At 40.6% G+C, this 14,379-nt stretch overlaps 1 protein-coding gene across 2 annotated transcripts; it reads right to left on the bottom strand.

The window, feature by feature from the left end:
• Positions 1-1,239: 1,239 nt before the first annotated feature.
• Positions 1,240-10,648, bottom strand: LOC105521789 (chromosome unknown open reading frame, human C1orf52). Of its 2 annotated transcripts, none has more exons than XM_011956109.1 (3): positions 10,338-10,648; positions 9,504-9,702; positions 1,240-3,982 (listed from the first exon to the last, which is right to left on the bottom strand). In XM_011956109.1, the coding sequence occupies exons 1-3, from the start codon at positions 10,611-10,613 to the stop codon at positions 3,909-3,911; spliced, it is 549 nt and encodes a 182-aa protein (XP_011811499.1). In that variant the 5' UTR covers positions 10,614-10,648; the 3' UTR covers positions 1,240-3,908. The 2 variants fall into 2 exon arrangements, with proteins under 2 accessions (XP_011811499.1, XP_011811500.1); XM_011956110.1 differs by lacking the exon at positions 1,240-3,982 and adding an exon at positions 8,455-8,483 and having other exon boundaries at positions 10,338-10,628.
• Between the last annotated feature and the right edge of the window lie 3,731 nt (positions 10,649-14,379).

Below are 14,379 nucleotides of genomic sequence, written 5' to 3'. Positions count from 1 at the left end.
CAGCTCTGCCCCTGTGGCCTTGCAGGGTACAGCCTCCCTCCCTGCTGCCTTAATAGGCTGGCATTGTCAGTGACTTTTCCAGGCGCATGATGCAAGCTGTCAGTAGATCTACCATTCTGGGGTCTGGAGGATGGTGGCCCTTTTCTTACAGCTCCACTAGGTGGTGCCACAGCAGAGACTCTATGTGGGGGTTTCAACCCCACATTTCCCTTCTGCACTGCTCTAGCAGAGGTTCTCCATGAGGGCCCCATCCCTGCAACAAACTTCTGCCTGGGAATCCAGTTGTTTCCATACATCTTCTGAAATCTAGGCAGAGGTTCCCAAAGCCCAATTCTTGACTTCTGTGTACCTGCAGGCTCAACACCATGTGGAAGCTGCCAAGGCTTGGGGCTTGCACGCTCTGAAGCCATGGCCTGAGTGCTATGTTGGCCCCTTTCAGCCATGGCTGGAGTGGCTGGGACACAGGGCACCAAGTCCCTAGGCTGCACACAGCACAGGAATCCTGGGTCCAGCCCACAAAACCACTTTTTCCTCCTAGGCCTCTGGGCCTGTGATGGAAGGGGCTGCTGTGAAGACCTCTAACCTGTCCTGGAGACATTTTCCCCATTGTCTTGGGGATTAACATTTGACTTTTCCTTACTTAAGCAAATTTCTGCAGCCAGGTTAAATTTCTTCTCAGAAAATGGGGTTTTCTTTTCTATCACATTGTCAGGCTGCAAATTTTCTGAACTTTCATGCTTTGCTTCCTTTATAAAACTGAATGCCTTTAACTGCATGCAAATCACATCTTCAATGCTTTGCTGCTTAAAAATTTCTTCCACCAAATACCCTAAATTATCTCTCTCAAGTTCAAAGTTCCACGAATCTCTAGGGCAGGGGCAAAATGCCACTAGTCTCTTTGCTAAAACATAACAAGAGTCACCATTGCTCTAGTTCCCAACAAGTTCCTCATCTCCATCTGAGACCACCTCAGCCTGGATTTCATTGTCCATATCATTATCAGCATTTTGGTCAAAGCCATTCAAGAATTCGCTAGGGAGTTCCAAACTGTCCCACATTTTCCTGTCTTCTTCTGAGCCCTCCAAACGTTCCAACCTCTGCCTGTTACTCAGTTCTAAAGTCACTTCCACATTTTTGGGTATCTTTTCAGCAGCACCCCACTCTACTGGTACCAATTAACTATATTAGTCCATTTTCATGCTGCTTATAAAGACATACTAGAGACCGGGCACTTTGCAAAAGAAACAGGTTTAATTGGACTTACAGTTCCATGTGGCTGGGGAAGTCTCACAATCATGACAGAAGGCAAGGAGGTACAAGACACATCTTATGTGAAGGGCAGCAGGCAAAGAGAGCTTGTGCAGGGTCACTCCCAGCACTGATGGTTTTTAAAACCATCAGATCTCGTAAGACTCATTCACTATCATGAGAACAGCACAGGAAAGACCCACTCCCATAATTCAGTCACCACCCATGACACGTGGGAGTTGTGGGAATTAAAATTCAAGATGAGATTTGGGTGGGGACACAGCTAAACCAGATCAGGATCACAACATGTTGCCCAGGCTTAACTTCCTTAAACAGGAGGAAACAATCAGAAATATCAAGTGACTCGATTCTCTAAAATGAAAGATACTTGGATGGATGATTTTTCTTATGTATATGGATTTTTAAGACTTTTCCCCACTAGGTTTCCACTAGCTCCACCAAACTTTACCTCAGTACTCACAGGGATGCTTGTGCAAACACGCTCCCAGGACATCTCTAAAGGGGAAAATAATCTATTCTCTAATGTGATGATGAATGTAGAGTGATACGAAAGCCCATTTTTCAACCAGGAGATACAAATGGCTGCGTCAGACTTGCTCCAAAATATTTAGCCTCTTCCCTCGTAAGTCCTATCTTCCCCCTCATAAAACATACTCTGCACGTCACCCATGAAAAAGAGATTTGCTTTCATGCTAACTTAAGAACCTTGCAATATTTTCAGTAACTTCTGAGATATTTCTCCACCAACACATGCATCCAAATTTTAGATTTCTCCAGAGCCTGGGAATCACAACTTCACAAATATAACTTGGTTTGGTTGTTTGGTGTCATGTCATACTAGGGTCTTGCTTTATCACTTGATGCCACTCCCTAGTACATGATACCACAGATTTCCAAATTCATCATGAAGACTACAATCTTAAAAAAACACATTCTTGCTTTAGCAATTACTTCAGTTTTGGGATTCATGTATTTGCAAACCTGGAGCATGGGCAGCTATAGAATTGGTTTTTCTAAACTCAAGATGTACTGGAAGCCATCATACTCTTATGGACCTTCTTCATTCCACAAAGCACCATGGCTGGTGCAATCACTCTTAATGACTTTTATAAATTTTAATCTACTTGATACACTTGCCTAAGTAAACAAATCTTGCACAATTGTTCAAATTTTGTCCTCCACAATGGGGAAAAACAGTTAAAAAAAATACTCAGATTATGTATTTTTCTTTTTTCCTAAATTTTCATTTTTTGTAGAGATGGGGTCTTGTCATGTTGTCCAGGCTGGTCTCACACTCTTGGCCTCAAGCTATCCTCCCACTTTGCCCTCCCAAAGTGCTGGGATTACAAGCATAAGCCACCATGTTTGGCTGTCTTGTTCTTATACACTGAATGTGCAGTGTTCTGTAATTCTTTTCTCTTAAGGGCTTGAGATACATGGAAAGATTGATGCAGTGTGTAACCTTTTTATTGCTCAAAATGCTACAGATAACTGCATTTTGGAACTCAAAAGATTACCCCTTCCCAACTACTTCTTGTTCATTTTATTATTACTATATGCAAAGCATTAAAATAGAAGAAGCTGGGTAGAGAATGCAGAAGTAGGGTTACCAAATAAAAGATGTTCAGTGAAATTTGAATTTCAGATAAACCCATTTTTTATATATGTCCTGAATACTAAACACACTAAAACATTATTTATCTGTAATTCAAATTTAACTGAATGTCCTGTAAACTTACAATTTAATAAAGAAATTAATGAATAACCATAAAGCACAGATGACAAGTACTGTCATACAATCAGGAGAGGAAAAGACCTCCACTAACAGATCTCCACGTACAACAGAAAGGTACCTGGAAGAGATGATAACTGATGTCATTCTTGAAAGATGACTACATTTTGACTGATGGACAGGTGGTTTAATGTGAAGATTTTGGAGGTCAAGTGTCCCAAGTTAAATTCCAAATGAATCACTCACTAGCTGTGTAACATTAGACAAGCTACTCAAGCACTCTTTATTAAAAAATGAGAATACTAATCATACCTTGCTAGGTTTAAGGATCAGAGAAAACATATGCACAAAGCACCTGGAACACAGGAGGCACTCTTTAAATGGTAATACTTATTACAACTTAAAATGTCACACAACAAATAGGGTACTTGTCACAGACAAACATTCAAATGTTAATGTTATGTAGTAACAGTAATATTGAATAAGTAATTTTATTTCCATGATCTATTTACACTGTACAAAGACTGTTGAAAAGCACCCTACAAGTTCACAGTACATTACAATATATTTACTTTAAAAATATATTCCTTTATAAAAGGTTTATAGAACATTGGCATGTCAACATGTGACAAAACTCTCAAAAGCATGTCACCAATTCTGTGAGAGCAAGAATGCATCCAAGTGTTATCAATTTCACAATCACAAGTCACCAATTGAGTTTTAAATACATACATGTTTTAAATTAAAAAAGAATTCTACAGTGGAAAGTTCTTGAGGCAATACTTATTAGTTCATTAACGTATGCACTTTCACGGAGATGTGGCATAATAACCCACAATATCAACTTAATCTGTCCAAAGAAACATTTCAACAAGTTTAGCAGTCCAGAAATTCTGGTCATTTGTTTCTACTTTTTCTTCTTTGCTGGTTCTCCTGGCTCTACTTTGCGCTTTTTAGAAGTATGCTCATCTTTTTCATCATCTTTAAATAGAAAAGGAAGAGTTTCGATCAGTAACTTAAAAAAACCCAACATTTTAAGCATTAAAATTTCACTGGCTTTATACCAAAATTATTACCCTCATCAACTAATGTTTCTCTCAGAGTTTCCCAATAAAACACAAGAATTAACTTTTAGAGCTCTGATTTTTAAATGCAAAAAAAAGTGAGCAATGTTTTTTTTTAATTGCAGCCATACAAAATTCACAAAGTGACTCTTTAGTGCCATATTAAGGTAGCTTAAAATAAGTGACTTGACTTCCCCCAAATCAGACTTTTGAAAAAGGCTCCCAAATACTCAGCAAGCTTGTCCAACCTGCCTTATTTGTTGTTGTTGTTGTGCTGTTTTGTTTTAGGCTTTTAGCAGGCTGAAGCCATGGTTTTTAGTTTCTGTCTCTAGTGATAAGCAGAAAAGAAGGATGATGAAGGGGCTTTATTGGCCAAACCAAACACAGAAACTAAGAACTCATGACTGTATTCTCTCCCTTGGACACCACTACATAATAGTATTTACATTGTGTATATTCAAATACAATCAATGCTTTGTAAGAATGGAGCATATTGTTTTCTTTTTACAAAAAATAGGTATCAATCTAACCATGACATTATTTAAGTGGCTATCAGCTGTCCTTCTCCTTTCAATCTGCTTTCTCTCCTCCAAAAACAACTTATTTTTCCCCATCACCTTCTCCACCCACCCCAAATCCTTACTTTGAGGTTAAAAAGCACTCACAAGCAGGTTTCCCCAAATCTCTATTTGGAATTTTATCCCAGTAAGTTCTAATTTCCGCCCCCACCCTCCCCCTCCCCCTCCCCATTCCTAGGACGGCTAGAACATTCTAACGGCAACAGAAAAATATGTATCTTCCTACTTCATATTATCGAGAATTTGGAGAGAGGAGGAAGGTTAGAGAAGAGCCTTACATTAAAACTATGTCCTTTACACCTTTCCAAAATGTTATTAGTATTTTAAAATGAATATTTAAAGCTAGTATTTAAAAAATTAAAATAGAACAAAAAATTTTTTTTAATCCAATGTTTTAAAATATCCAACTACATGGTTAAAAAAAAAATACAGGGTAGCACAGACTAGTTGCTAATTCCATCTCCCTAAACAAATGTGTGGTATTAAGAACTCCATACAGACAGAGTAACATGGAAAAGATGTTATGATTTATAAAATACAAATTTATTTTGAGCACATTACTAATTAATTGTTTCTTTTGACTTTATTTTCTTGATCAACAGATACTCAAAAAGTTCAACAGGTCCTCAAGTGGAGATTTATAAAATATTTTGATATTGAAAGGGGCCTGCATATTAAAAAATGTGGGGAACTACTGACATCAAATCATACATTCCTTGAAGGAAATATACTTAAAATCTTAAGTCTTTAATTCTCTTCTGCTAAGTGTATCATAATCAGAATATCTCATTTATTGATGCAGATAACAATCAGTACCATTCATCTTCACTCTTCTTCAAGCACAGCATGGTGATGTTATTCATATGCTTCACAGAGCACTATGGATTTATGTAGGCAGTGTAATAAAATAATAAAATACAATTCAGATCAACAACTCACCCCAGGAATTTACAAATCAAAGTTTTAATCAGTAGTTTATCATGTTCACACAAAAACACTGGCTCTACAAACCAAATAACATGGTATACCACTAAAACAAGTCAAACCTTTTACTTTTTTTTTTTTTAGATGCAGTCTCGCTCTGTTGCCCAGGCTGGAGGGCAGTGGCGCCATCTTGGCTCACTGCAAGCTCCGCCTCCCGGGTTCATGCCATTCTCCTGCCTCAGCCTCCCAAGTAGCTGGGACTACAGGTACCTGCCATCACGCCCAGTTAATTTTTTGTATTTGTAGTAGAGATGGGGTTTCACCGTGTTAGCCAGGATGGTCTCGATCTCCTGACCTCGTGATCCACCCGCCCTAGCCTCCCAAAGTGCTGGATTACAGGCGTGAGCCACTGTGCCCAGCACCTTTTGCTTTTTAATTGGAGTTAATTATCACTAAGCTCATCTTTTGAGATTTACAGTAGTGATAATATAAAAATGGAAAGTATTAAGTTTACAATATTCACTATGTATTAACGTACATTTAGAAGATGATACTGAGATATTTTTGCTTTTAATTTGCCACTTATTACAAATAAATTAACTGAATAACAAAACCACAAACTACTGAAGTTGAAAAATAACTGGCTATCAGTGATTTGAGCAGAAGTGCTATGCCATCTAGTGTCATGACAAGGCATTGCTTTATAAACTACAGTAGGGGAAAAAAATCTGAGCAATGTTCATTTATCAACTTTACTGAGCTTTTTTACTCCGTCTCATATAGTATAGATGTACTGGTGAGGAAACAGTTTTTTTTATTATGGAACTCAAATCACTCAAGTTAAGTAAGTTTAACATCAATAAACAAACTTTCTAAATTCTAAAAAACGTAAACTAAAAATCGCTGTATTAATTATGCTTTTACAATTAATTATATGTCAATAAAGCTACAACTAATAACTAAGCTTTGCTTACTTATGTTTTACAACCACTAAAACCAGAAGTGCTGATAAGCAGCAAGACCCAATGATGAGTTCTGAACCTTTCCCAACTCTTCCTCTAACATAACTGGAAGACAGAAGTTAACCAGCAATAAAAGGCCAAGGGGCAGAATGGGGAAGCAAAATAAAAAAGTAACTAATCTAAAATTTGGATTAGAGTGTAGAGTTTTTGATACATATTTTATGAATAAAAAAACAGGCTAAAAAATTATGACATAAATTGATTTTACAGTGGGTTTATGATATAGTAATCTGAAATGGCAAAAATCACTTCTAAAAGTGGGTCTTTTTGTCATTTGATGTTGCCTGTATTTGTTTTTTGACAAAGGACCATCATGTGATCAAAAAGACAGAAATTATCTATGTAAATAGTAGTGTTATTTGTCATATATTTGGAACTCCTAACTTAACTCAAAAGCTAAGCTGGAAGAAAGATAATTCTTGCTTGCTTGCCCTGGTGTATAATCCTGGTTTTTTCCACATAATGACAAAGATGTGAGAGCACCAGCCTATGGAAATCTAGTTTGAGTATCAACCCTAGTATCTTTACTGCCATTCTCCCTACAGAAGAGTATCTATATCTCAAACACTGTTGAGAAATAGCTATTCATCAGGAGACCAAATACCAGTTTAATAAGGCATAATGTATATTTAAAGGTCTGGATTTGAATGCCTACTACTCTGCCTCTTCTTTAGCTGTGTGAATGAATTTGGGAAAATTCTCTAATTTGAGATTGTTCTATCATCTGTAAAATAGTAATAATGAGTCATGTAGCACTTCTGTATCAGGTTGCTGGAAGTAATAAATAAGAAAACTGTGAGAAAGTGTGTATTTTAGAACTTGGCATTTTCTAGTTTTGTGACCTTGGACAAGTGATGTAAGCTATCATTTCCACATTTCTCTTATTTCACAAGGTGTTGTAATAATTACAGATTACTTAAGCAAATATATTTTTACTAATTATGAAAAAGATTGGCTGGGCACCGTGGCTCACATCTGTAATCCCAGCACTTTGGTAGGCCAAGGCGGGCAGATCATGAGGTCAGGAGATCGAGACCATCCTAACACAGTGAAACCCCGTCTCCACTAAAAATACAAAAAAATTAGCCGGGCGTGGTGGTGGGCGCCTGTAGTCCCAGCAACTTGGGAGGCTGAGGCGGGAGAACAGTGTGAACCTAGAAGGCGGAGCTTGCAGTGAGCCGAGATGGAGTGCCACTGCACTCCCACCTGGGCAACCAAGCGAGACTCCTCTCAAAGAAAGAAAAAGATTGTAGAATATGAGGTATTATAAATGTTCACATCATTTAAAGTCTGCAAAAAGATGCCACTTACTGAAGAGGCTCCTTCATTGTTGACTTCTAATACATATTGAAAGTCAGCAAAAGTAATGGAAAAGTTAGGTAGAATCAAAATTAAAGTAAGAACTCCTGCCAGTCAGTTCTCCTTTCTCTTAAAACATCACTCCCTGCATGACTGTAAAAAGGGGCTAAGTAGCCTCTGTATTGTAGGAAGATCAGAAATCTGTTTCACAAAAATGGCATACTCTTTCTTAAAAATAATGGTCCAAAACATTAGTTCGATTCAACAATTATCTAGTGAATACTTACAATGTACTTGATACAAACATAAACACTTCAAATCTTGCTGTTTGAGGAACTCATCATAAAGCAGACAGACTTTTAAAAAAATCACATACAAGTGATTAGGGCAATCAACAGCATTAGCATAAACAAGGTACAGAGGAGCAAATAATTATTAGAGGTGATACCTGAGATTTCTTCTTTTGAGTTGGATTTTTAAAGATGAATGAGTTTACTAGCCAGAGATAAGAAAGAACACTCCAGAACAAGGTGCAACATATACTGAAAGGCAGGGAACCATAAAATTCAGTTCTGGATTTCAAGATCTTCAAGCGCTAGAAAGGGGCCATTAAAAATGACTGTGGACACGGAGAAAGGGCCTATCAATACAAGGCCTTGACTCTATCCCATTGAAGGGTTTTAAGCAGGCAAGTTATATAATCAGATATGACTTTTAGAAACTCAACACTAGCTGCAGTGTGAAGGATGGAACAGATCGGATAAGAGTGTGTAGGCAAAGATTACTGTGATAGTCCAAGTAAGAGATGAAATTATGCTGTTATGAACTAAAGTAAAACAACTAAGTCATTATCTTCCTATTACTATGTAGCAATGCTCAGTTAAATTCATTTTGTCATACTAATTTTAGCTCTGAAGCACAACTGTTTTAATAGAAAACGAAGCTTTCGGCCGGGTTTGGTGGCTCACGCCTGTAATCCCAACACTTTGGGAGGCTGAGGCAGATGGATCACATGAAGTCAGGAATTCAAGACCAGCCTGACCAACATGGTGAAACCCTATCTCTACCCCCCCCACCCCCCAAAAAAAGCCAGGCATGGTGGCAGGCGCCTGTAATCCCAGCTGCTTGGAGGCTGAGGCAGAAGAATCGCTTGAACTTGGGAGGTGGAGAGTGCAGTGAGCCGAGATCGCGCCACTGCACTCCAGCCTGGGCAACAAGAGCTAAACACCGTCGCAATAAAAAAAAAAAAAGAAAAGAAAATTCAGCCTTCAACACTTTGCAGCTAATCACAAGAATCCATGAATTGATTTGTGTTCTAATAATAAGGCCTCATAAAACACAGACTACTGGATGAGATACCAGATATTTCACTTTAAAGCCTGACCATTATGATCTTTCATTAATAACACAGGAACTATTAGCTGACCTATCAGAGACTTCATGATAAAGCCAAATATATATGATCTTTCTCAAAAGCAGAGCAAGAAGTATCCAAAGACCATCAAATCAGTTTGCCAATTCGCTAGATTTAATTTTCATTCATTAAATATCTTATTAGTTTTAAGCCCATCACGGGGATCAAAATAGATTACCACGGGATTCTGATTTTCCTTACCTGATTCCAAGGTCTCCTCCCCTTCCGGTAGAAGCCTAGCTTTCTTAGCATTCTGCGGGGCATCATCACCATTGTCCTCATATATGTTAGACCATTTTATTGCCATGTCAAGCTCTGGAGGAGGAGGCTTCTTCTCAGTGGTGTAGGTCTCAGGAGGTGGTACATAATTTGACTTCCATATTTTGAATTCCTTTGGAGGCTGTTAAGCAAACACATTAAGAAGCACTGTGACGAACCGAGGTTCCCATGATGGACATGGGCACATGCAACTCCCTGCCGTTCGCTTATCGTTCAGGCTGACTTTTTTTTTCTTTAAGGTTGAAAGACACATTTTTCCATCAAAATCACAATACTGTTAAGTGAAAAGCCAAAGGGTTCCCTATATGAATAAAGCTAATAACTTTTAGTTACCAAAGAAGAATCCAGTCTCAGAGATACTACGCCAAGGCTGACCCCTTCAGGAGGCTGCAGCAGACACTGTCTTGGAGGCAGCACCGCAGGCACTTCGGCGTCAAAGGGAAGGGGTCTCAGGGAGAAGCTGCAGCGGGGGGGCGGGGGAGTCACCACCGTTAGTCCTCGCCGCGCGGGGTCGGGGCACCGAGCGCGGAGGTTTGGGTCTCCTCACAAGGGGGCGGGGCTGCGGGTCCGGTCTGACACCCACCAGGCTGGGGGAGGGGGCCAGGTTTCCCAGGGCTTGAGATGGAAGGGGGTGGTGCGGCATCCCGCGGGGGTGACTGCGTGTGGGGGAACGGACAGCAGGTCCCCAGCAGAGGGCTCAGGAGGAAGGGGGCGCAGGCCGGGGCCGAGACCGGGAAACGGGGTCGGGGACCTCACCTCCTCAGGCGCCTTGACGACGTGCCTCTCCCAGTCTATCTGCTTGTTGAGCGGATTGTAGAGAAAGGCCGGGCGAGTCACGCTCCTAAACAGCTCGTCGGGTCCCGGGAGACGCTTCTCCGTCTTGTTCCTACAGCCGCCCGCCGGCTTCGCCGGATCCGGGGTTCTGCGACTTGTCTCCTCCGGCTCGATGTTACCCTTCTCGTCCGAGGAGCCTGAGCTGCTGCTCCCGTATGCCGCGAAATAGCTCAGAGGGTCCTTCTCCTCCGCTGCCATGACGGCTGCGAGCGACAACCCAAAAAGCCGGAAACCGGAAGTCACGCCAGGGCCCGCCCCGTGCGTGGCCCCGCCCCAAGCCTTACGAATAAGCCTTTGGTCTGCGCCCCCTGGCGGCTGCGCCACGCTCCTGCTTCCTGGCGGAGGGGCTGAGGCTGGAGGCGGGCCCGGCACGTCCAGCAGCAGGGGCGGGGGCTGCTTTTGCTCATTTCTGAAGAGCTCTGAGAAGAGACGAAGTATGCTCATGAGCCAGGGATCCCAGCCAAACCTCCCGCATTCTATAGCATTTACTAAAGGCATAGAAAAGCTAAGAATTTTGTCTTTTCGCTGTCACTCCACTTTAGCCCTTGCCCAGAGAGGGTAGGATTTTTTCCTGATTCACTGCATCTCGTCTTCCAAATAAAAATTACTCTCACTGTGATTCCTTAGGTTGTCATGGAAGACCTCTAGGGGTGGTGGACTTCCCCAAGCCAAGCACTAAATCCTTTCCTGCTTGACCTCATTCAAGTGCGCTCTGAACAGCTTTGATAAAACTCCTCTTGGATCATAGCCCACCACTTGGGTCATCCAAACTGTCTGGCTTCTCATTGTCAACCTCTTCTCCGCCTGCTTTGCTCCATATGGCCCTTAAATGTTGGTGTTTCCCAACATATCGTACTATCTTTCGGTGATGCTTCTAACATTTTAAAGGGCGTTACAAAGTTGCAAGTCAGCCCATCCCTTTCCACCGCATTAACTATGCTATGATTCCCAAATCTGAGTGTTCAACCCCAATCTTTCCACCCAAATTCTAGACCCGACCACCACGTGGATCTTAAATTTTCCATATGGTATCTTTCTGGGGCCTCAAACAACCACTTACTGGAACCGTAACCTGTCTTTTCATATAATTTTTCTCTGCATTTTTGTTCCTTCTTTTGGTAAATCATGTAACCATATGCCTAGTATTCAGGGAAACCAGAACTCTTTGACTCCTTCTGGTGAACTAAATAGGAATGATACCCAAATGAAGTTGTTATCAGTGTAAAACTTTAGATTTCACTTAAGGATGCCTGCTTGTTTAGATACTCACACGCACACATAACTTGCTATTCCTTCCTGGAAGTAGGCTCCAGGGCAGAGTTATATAACTATCTTGTTCACTCCCTCTTTCCTGTGATACAATGTCTATGAGCTCCTTGAGGGGAAAAGCTGAACCTGCTTTGCTCATTTTTAGATTCCTAGTACCCAGCGCAGTGCTTGTCACAGAGCAGGTGGTTAATAAATATTTTTTGATTATAATAATTTATGATGGTGTGGGTCTACATAAGTGTTTCTCAAGTTTTCTCATCCAGGTTCCTATGTTGGCAGAGGAAAATGATGGTCTCAAAGTGCAAAGTTTGGGAGTCCCCAAAACCATCCTCACTCCTGACACCAATTTCAGGTTTTGCAAACTTCAGACTACCCTCAGGTTTGATAATTTACTAGAAGGACTCACAGAACTCACTGCAAGCCATCATACTCATGGTTACAGTTTATCACAGCAAAAGAACACAGAGGGGGGAAAAAAAAACCAGACAGCCAAGGGAAGAGGCATATAGTGCAGAGTTCCACATTCAAAGCTTCCAGTTGTCCTCTCCTAGTGGAATTGTGAACAGTATGCACTTCTCCTGGCAGAGACACGTGACGGTATGCATGGAATATGCCATCCAGAGAAACTCACCGGAGCTTTGTTGTCCAGAGTTTTTATTGGGGCTTGGTCATATAGACACAGTTAATTGCCCAAGAGTGACCTGGGTCTCTAGTTCCTCCAGAAGCTGAGCTGATACATTGTGGCCCAAAGTCCCATGGGCATATGTATTTTTTTTAATACAAGATCTTGAAAATGTATGGAAATTTTACATGGTTGTGTTTAATAAAGCTTTCTTTTAATAGACAAAAATATTTCAAATTACTTATTACTGAGTAAGACAGGCACTCTGAGTGACTTTTAAAACGGACTCACTGTTGAATGCCTCGGAGACTGAGGTACTCAGTTTGAGCAACATGAGTCCTTGTTATCAAACCATCAGTGGTCTCTGTGAGACTTGGTCCAAAGACCACTTCTTACTTGACCTTTCAACAAGATAGTTGCCTTCTTGAAATGCTTTTCTCTTGCCTTTCACTAGATCATACACTTTAGTTCTCTTCCTATTTCACAGGGCCCTTTTCAGTTTTCTCTGTTGTCTTCTCTGTATCACCTCTACATGCAGAAGCACCTCAGGCTCAGTTCTGAGCCTTCCTCTTTTTTGTCTACCCTCCATTTCAAGGCAAACTCACCAAGTTCCAAGGTTTTAAGTATTAGTTTATGCTAATAACTCCCACAATTACATAACTGGTCCAAAAGTCTTCCTGAACACCAAACTCCTATATGCAGTTTCCTACTTTGATGTCTCATAAGCTCCTCAAACTTAGCATTTTTGTAGCAGATTATCTACAAAGATAGCTGCCAACAATTTCTCTTGTCTCATGTTTCCTAATAATTTGAGTCAGGTTATGAATCTTTGGCAAGAATATTATGAAAGTGGTATTATGGTCTTCTCACTGCCCTCTACCAGAAGGCACATGATTTCAGTTTGTCCTGGCACTGATGACTTTACCTTTGGTTTGTTTAAGGTTGTATCTGCCAGGCTTCTCCACTGTAGTTACTTTTTTCCTTCTTTGTAAGTATTTTTGTAGTGAGGTATTTAGAGACTATGTCAACATCACATTCTCCTTCAAATTATTTGTCTATTCATTTTGCTTGAGACAGAGTGTCGTCCATCACTCAGCTGGAGAGCAGTATCATAATCTCAGCTTACTGCAACCTCCACCTCCCAGGTTCAAATGATTCTTGTGCCTCAGCCTCTTGAGTAGCTGAGATTAAGGCACCTGCCACCATGCCTGGCTAATTTTTGTATTTTTAGTAGAGACAGGGTTTCCCCATGTTGGCCAAGCTGGTCTCGAACTCCTGGGCTCAAGTGATCTGCCCACCTCAGCCTCCTAAAGCATTGGGATTACATGCGTGAGCCACCATGCCCAGTCTGTTCATTTATTTATATTAGCATTGACTAATGGTTTCTTATCAAATGAGTTATAATCCATTATTATTTATTTTGATGTTGAAATTGTCTCTGATTTGGCCAGTGGGAGCCCCTTCAAGCAGGCTTCTGCATTCTTTGGACATGTCCTCCCCAAGATCCTTTGATCACTTGGTCTGCTTCCTGAAACAAGATGTTTCAGGCTCATCTTATACTTTACCTTGGAATTAGCCATTTCCAAGGAACTTTGATTCCTTTTAATGGAGAATGGTATTTAGAAGCCAAGGTCTGGGTGCTAAGTGAGCTCATTGCTAATAAGGTGTTAATGTTTTCAGCTTCTCTCACTAATTCATTCCTACCTCAGGGCTTCTGACCTCAATGTTACTTCTGCCTGGAACTCTTCCCTCTAGAACTTCCCATGGCTGGCTCCTTTTTATGAGTTAGGTCTCTGCTCAAAGCCTCACCTGCTCTGAGACGCCTTCTACAATATTATTATCAAGTATCTTCCCAGTTACTTTTTAACTCATGCCTTATTTTGTCTCCATGGTAACTAGAATTATCTTCATTTTCTTTATTTTTGGACTCTCTCCCACAATGAAAACACATGTTGTTGTGTAAGAACACAGGCTTAAGAGTCAAACAGCCCTGGATTTTAATCCTAAAGAGCTGTGTGATTTTAAATCATTGACTTTATCTTGAGTTTCTCATTTGTAAAAAAAAAAAAAAAA

Source organism: Colobus angolensis, unplaced genomic scaffold, assembly GCF_000951035.1.
Source record: "Colobus angolensis palliatus isolate OR3802 unplaced genomic scaffold, Cang.pa_1.0 Scaffold41, whole genome shotgun sequence".
Lineage (NCBI taxonomy): Eukaryota > Metazoa > Chordata > Mammalia > Primates > Cercopithecidae > Colobus > Colobus angolensis.
The sequence above is the reverse complement of the archived record's forward strand: the minus strand, read 5'-3'. Positions and strand labels throughout refer to the sequence as shown.

Bases quoted from the DNA above. Each gene is read 5' to 3' on its own strand.
- LOC105521789 (XM_011956109.1), bottom strand. From the start codon at position 10,613: ATGGCAGCGGAGGAGAAGGACCCTCTGAGCTATTTCGCGGCATACGGG. The intron at 9,703-10,337 runs GTGAGGTCCCCG...TTTGCTTAACAG, and splicing joins TCGTCAAGGCGCCTGAGGAG to CCTCCAAAGGAATTCAAAAT. The intron at 3,983-9,503 runs GTAAGGAAAATC...TTCTATTTAAAG, and splicing joins GGAGGAGACCTTGGAATCAG to ATGATGAAAAAGATGAGCAT.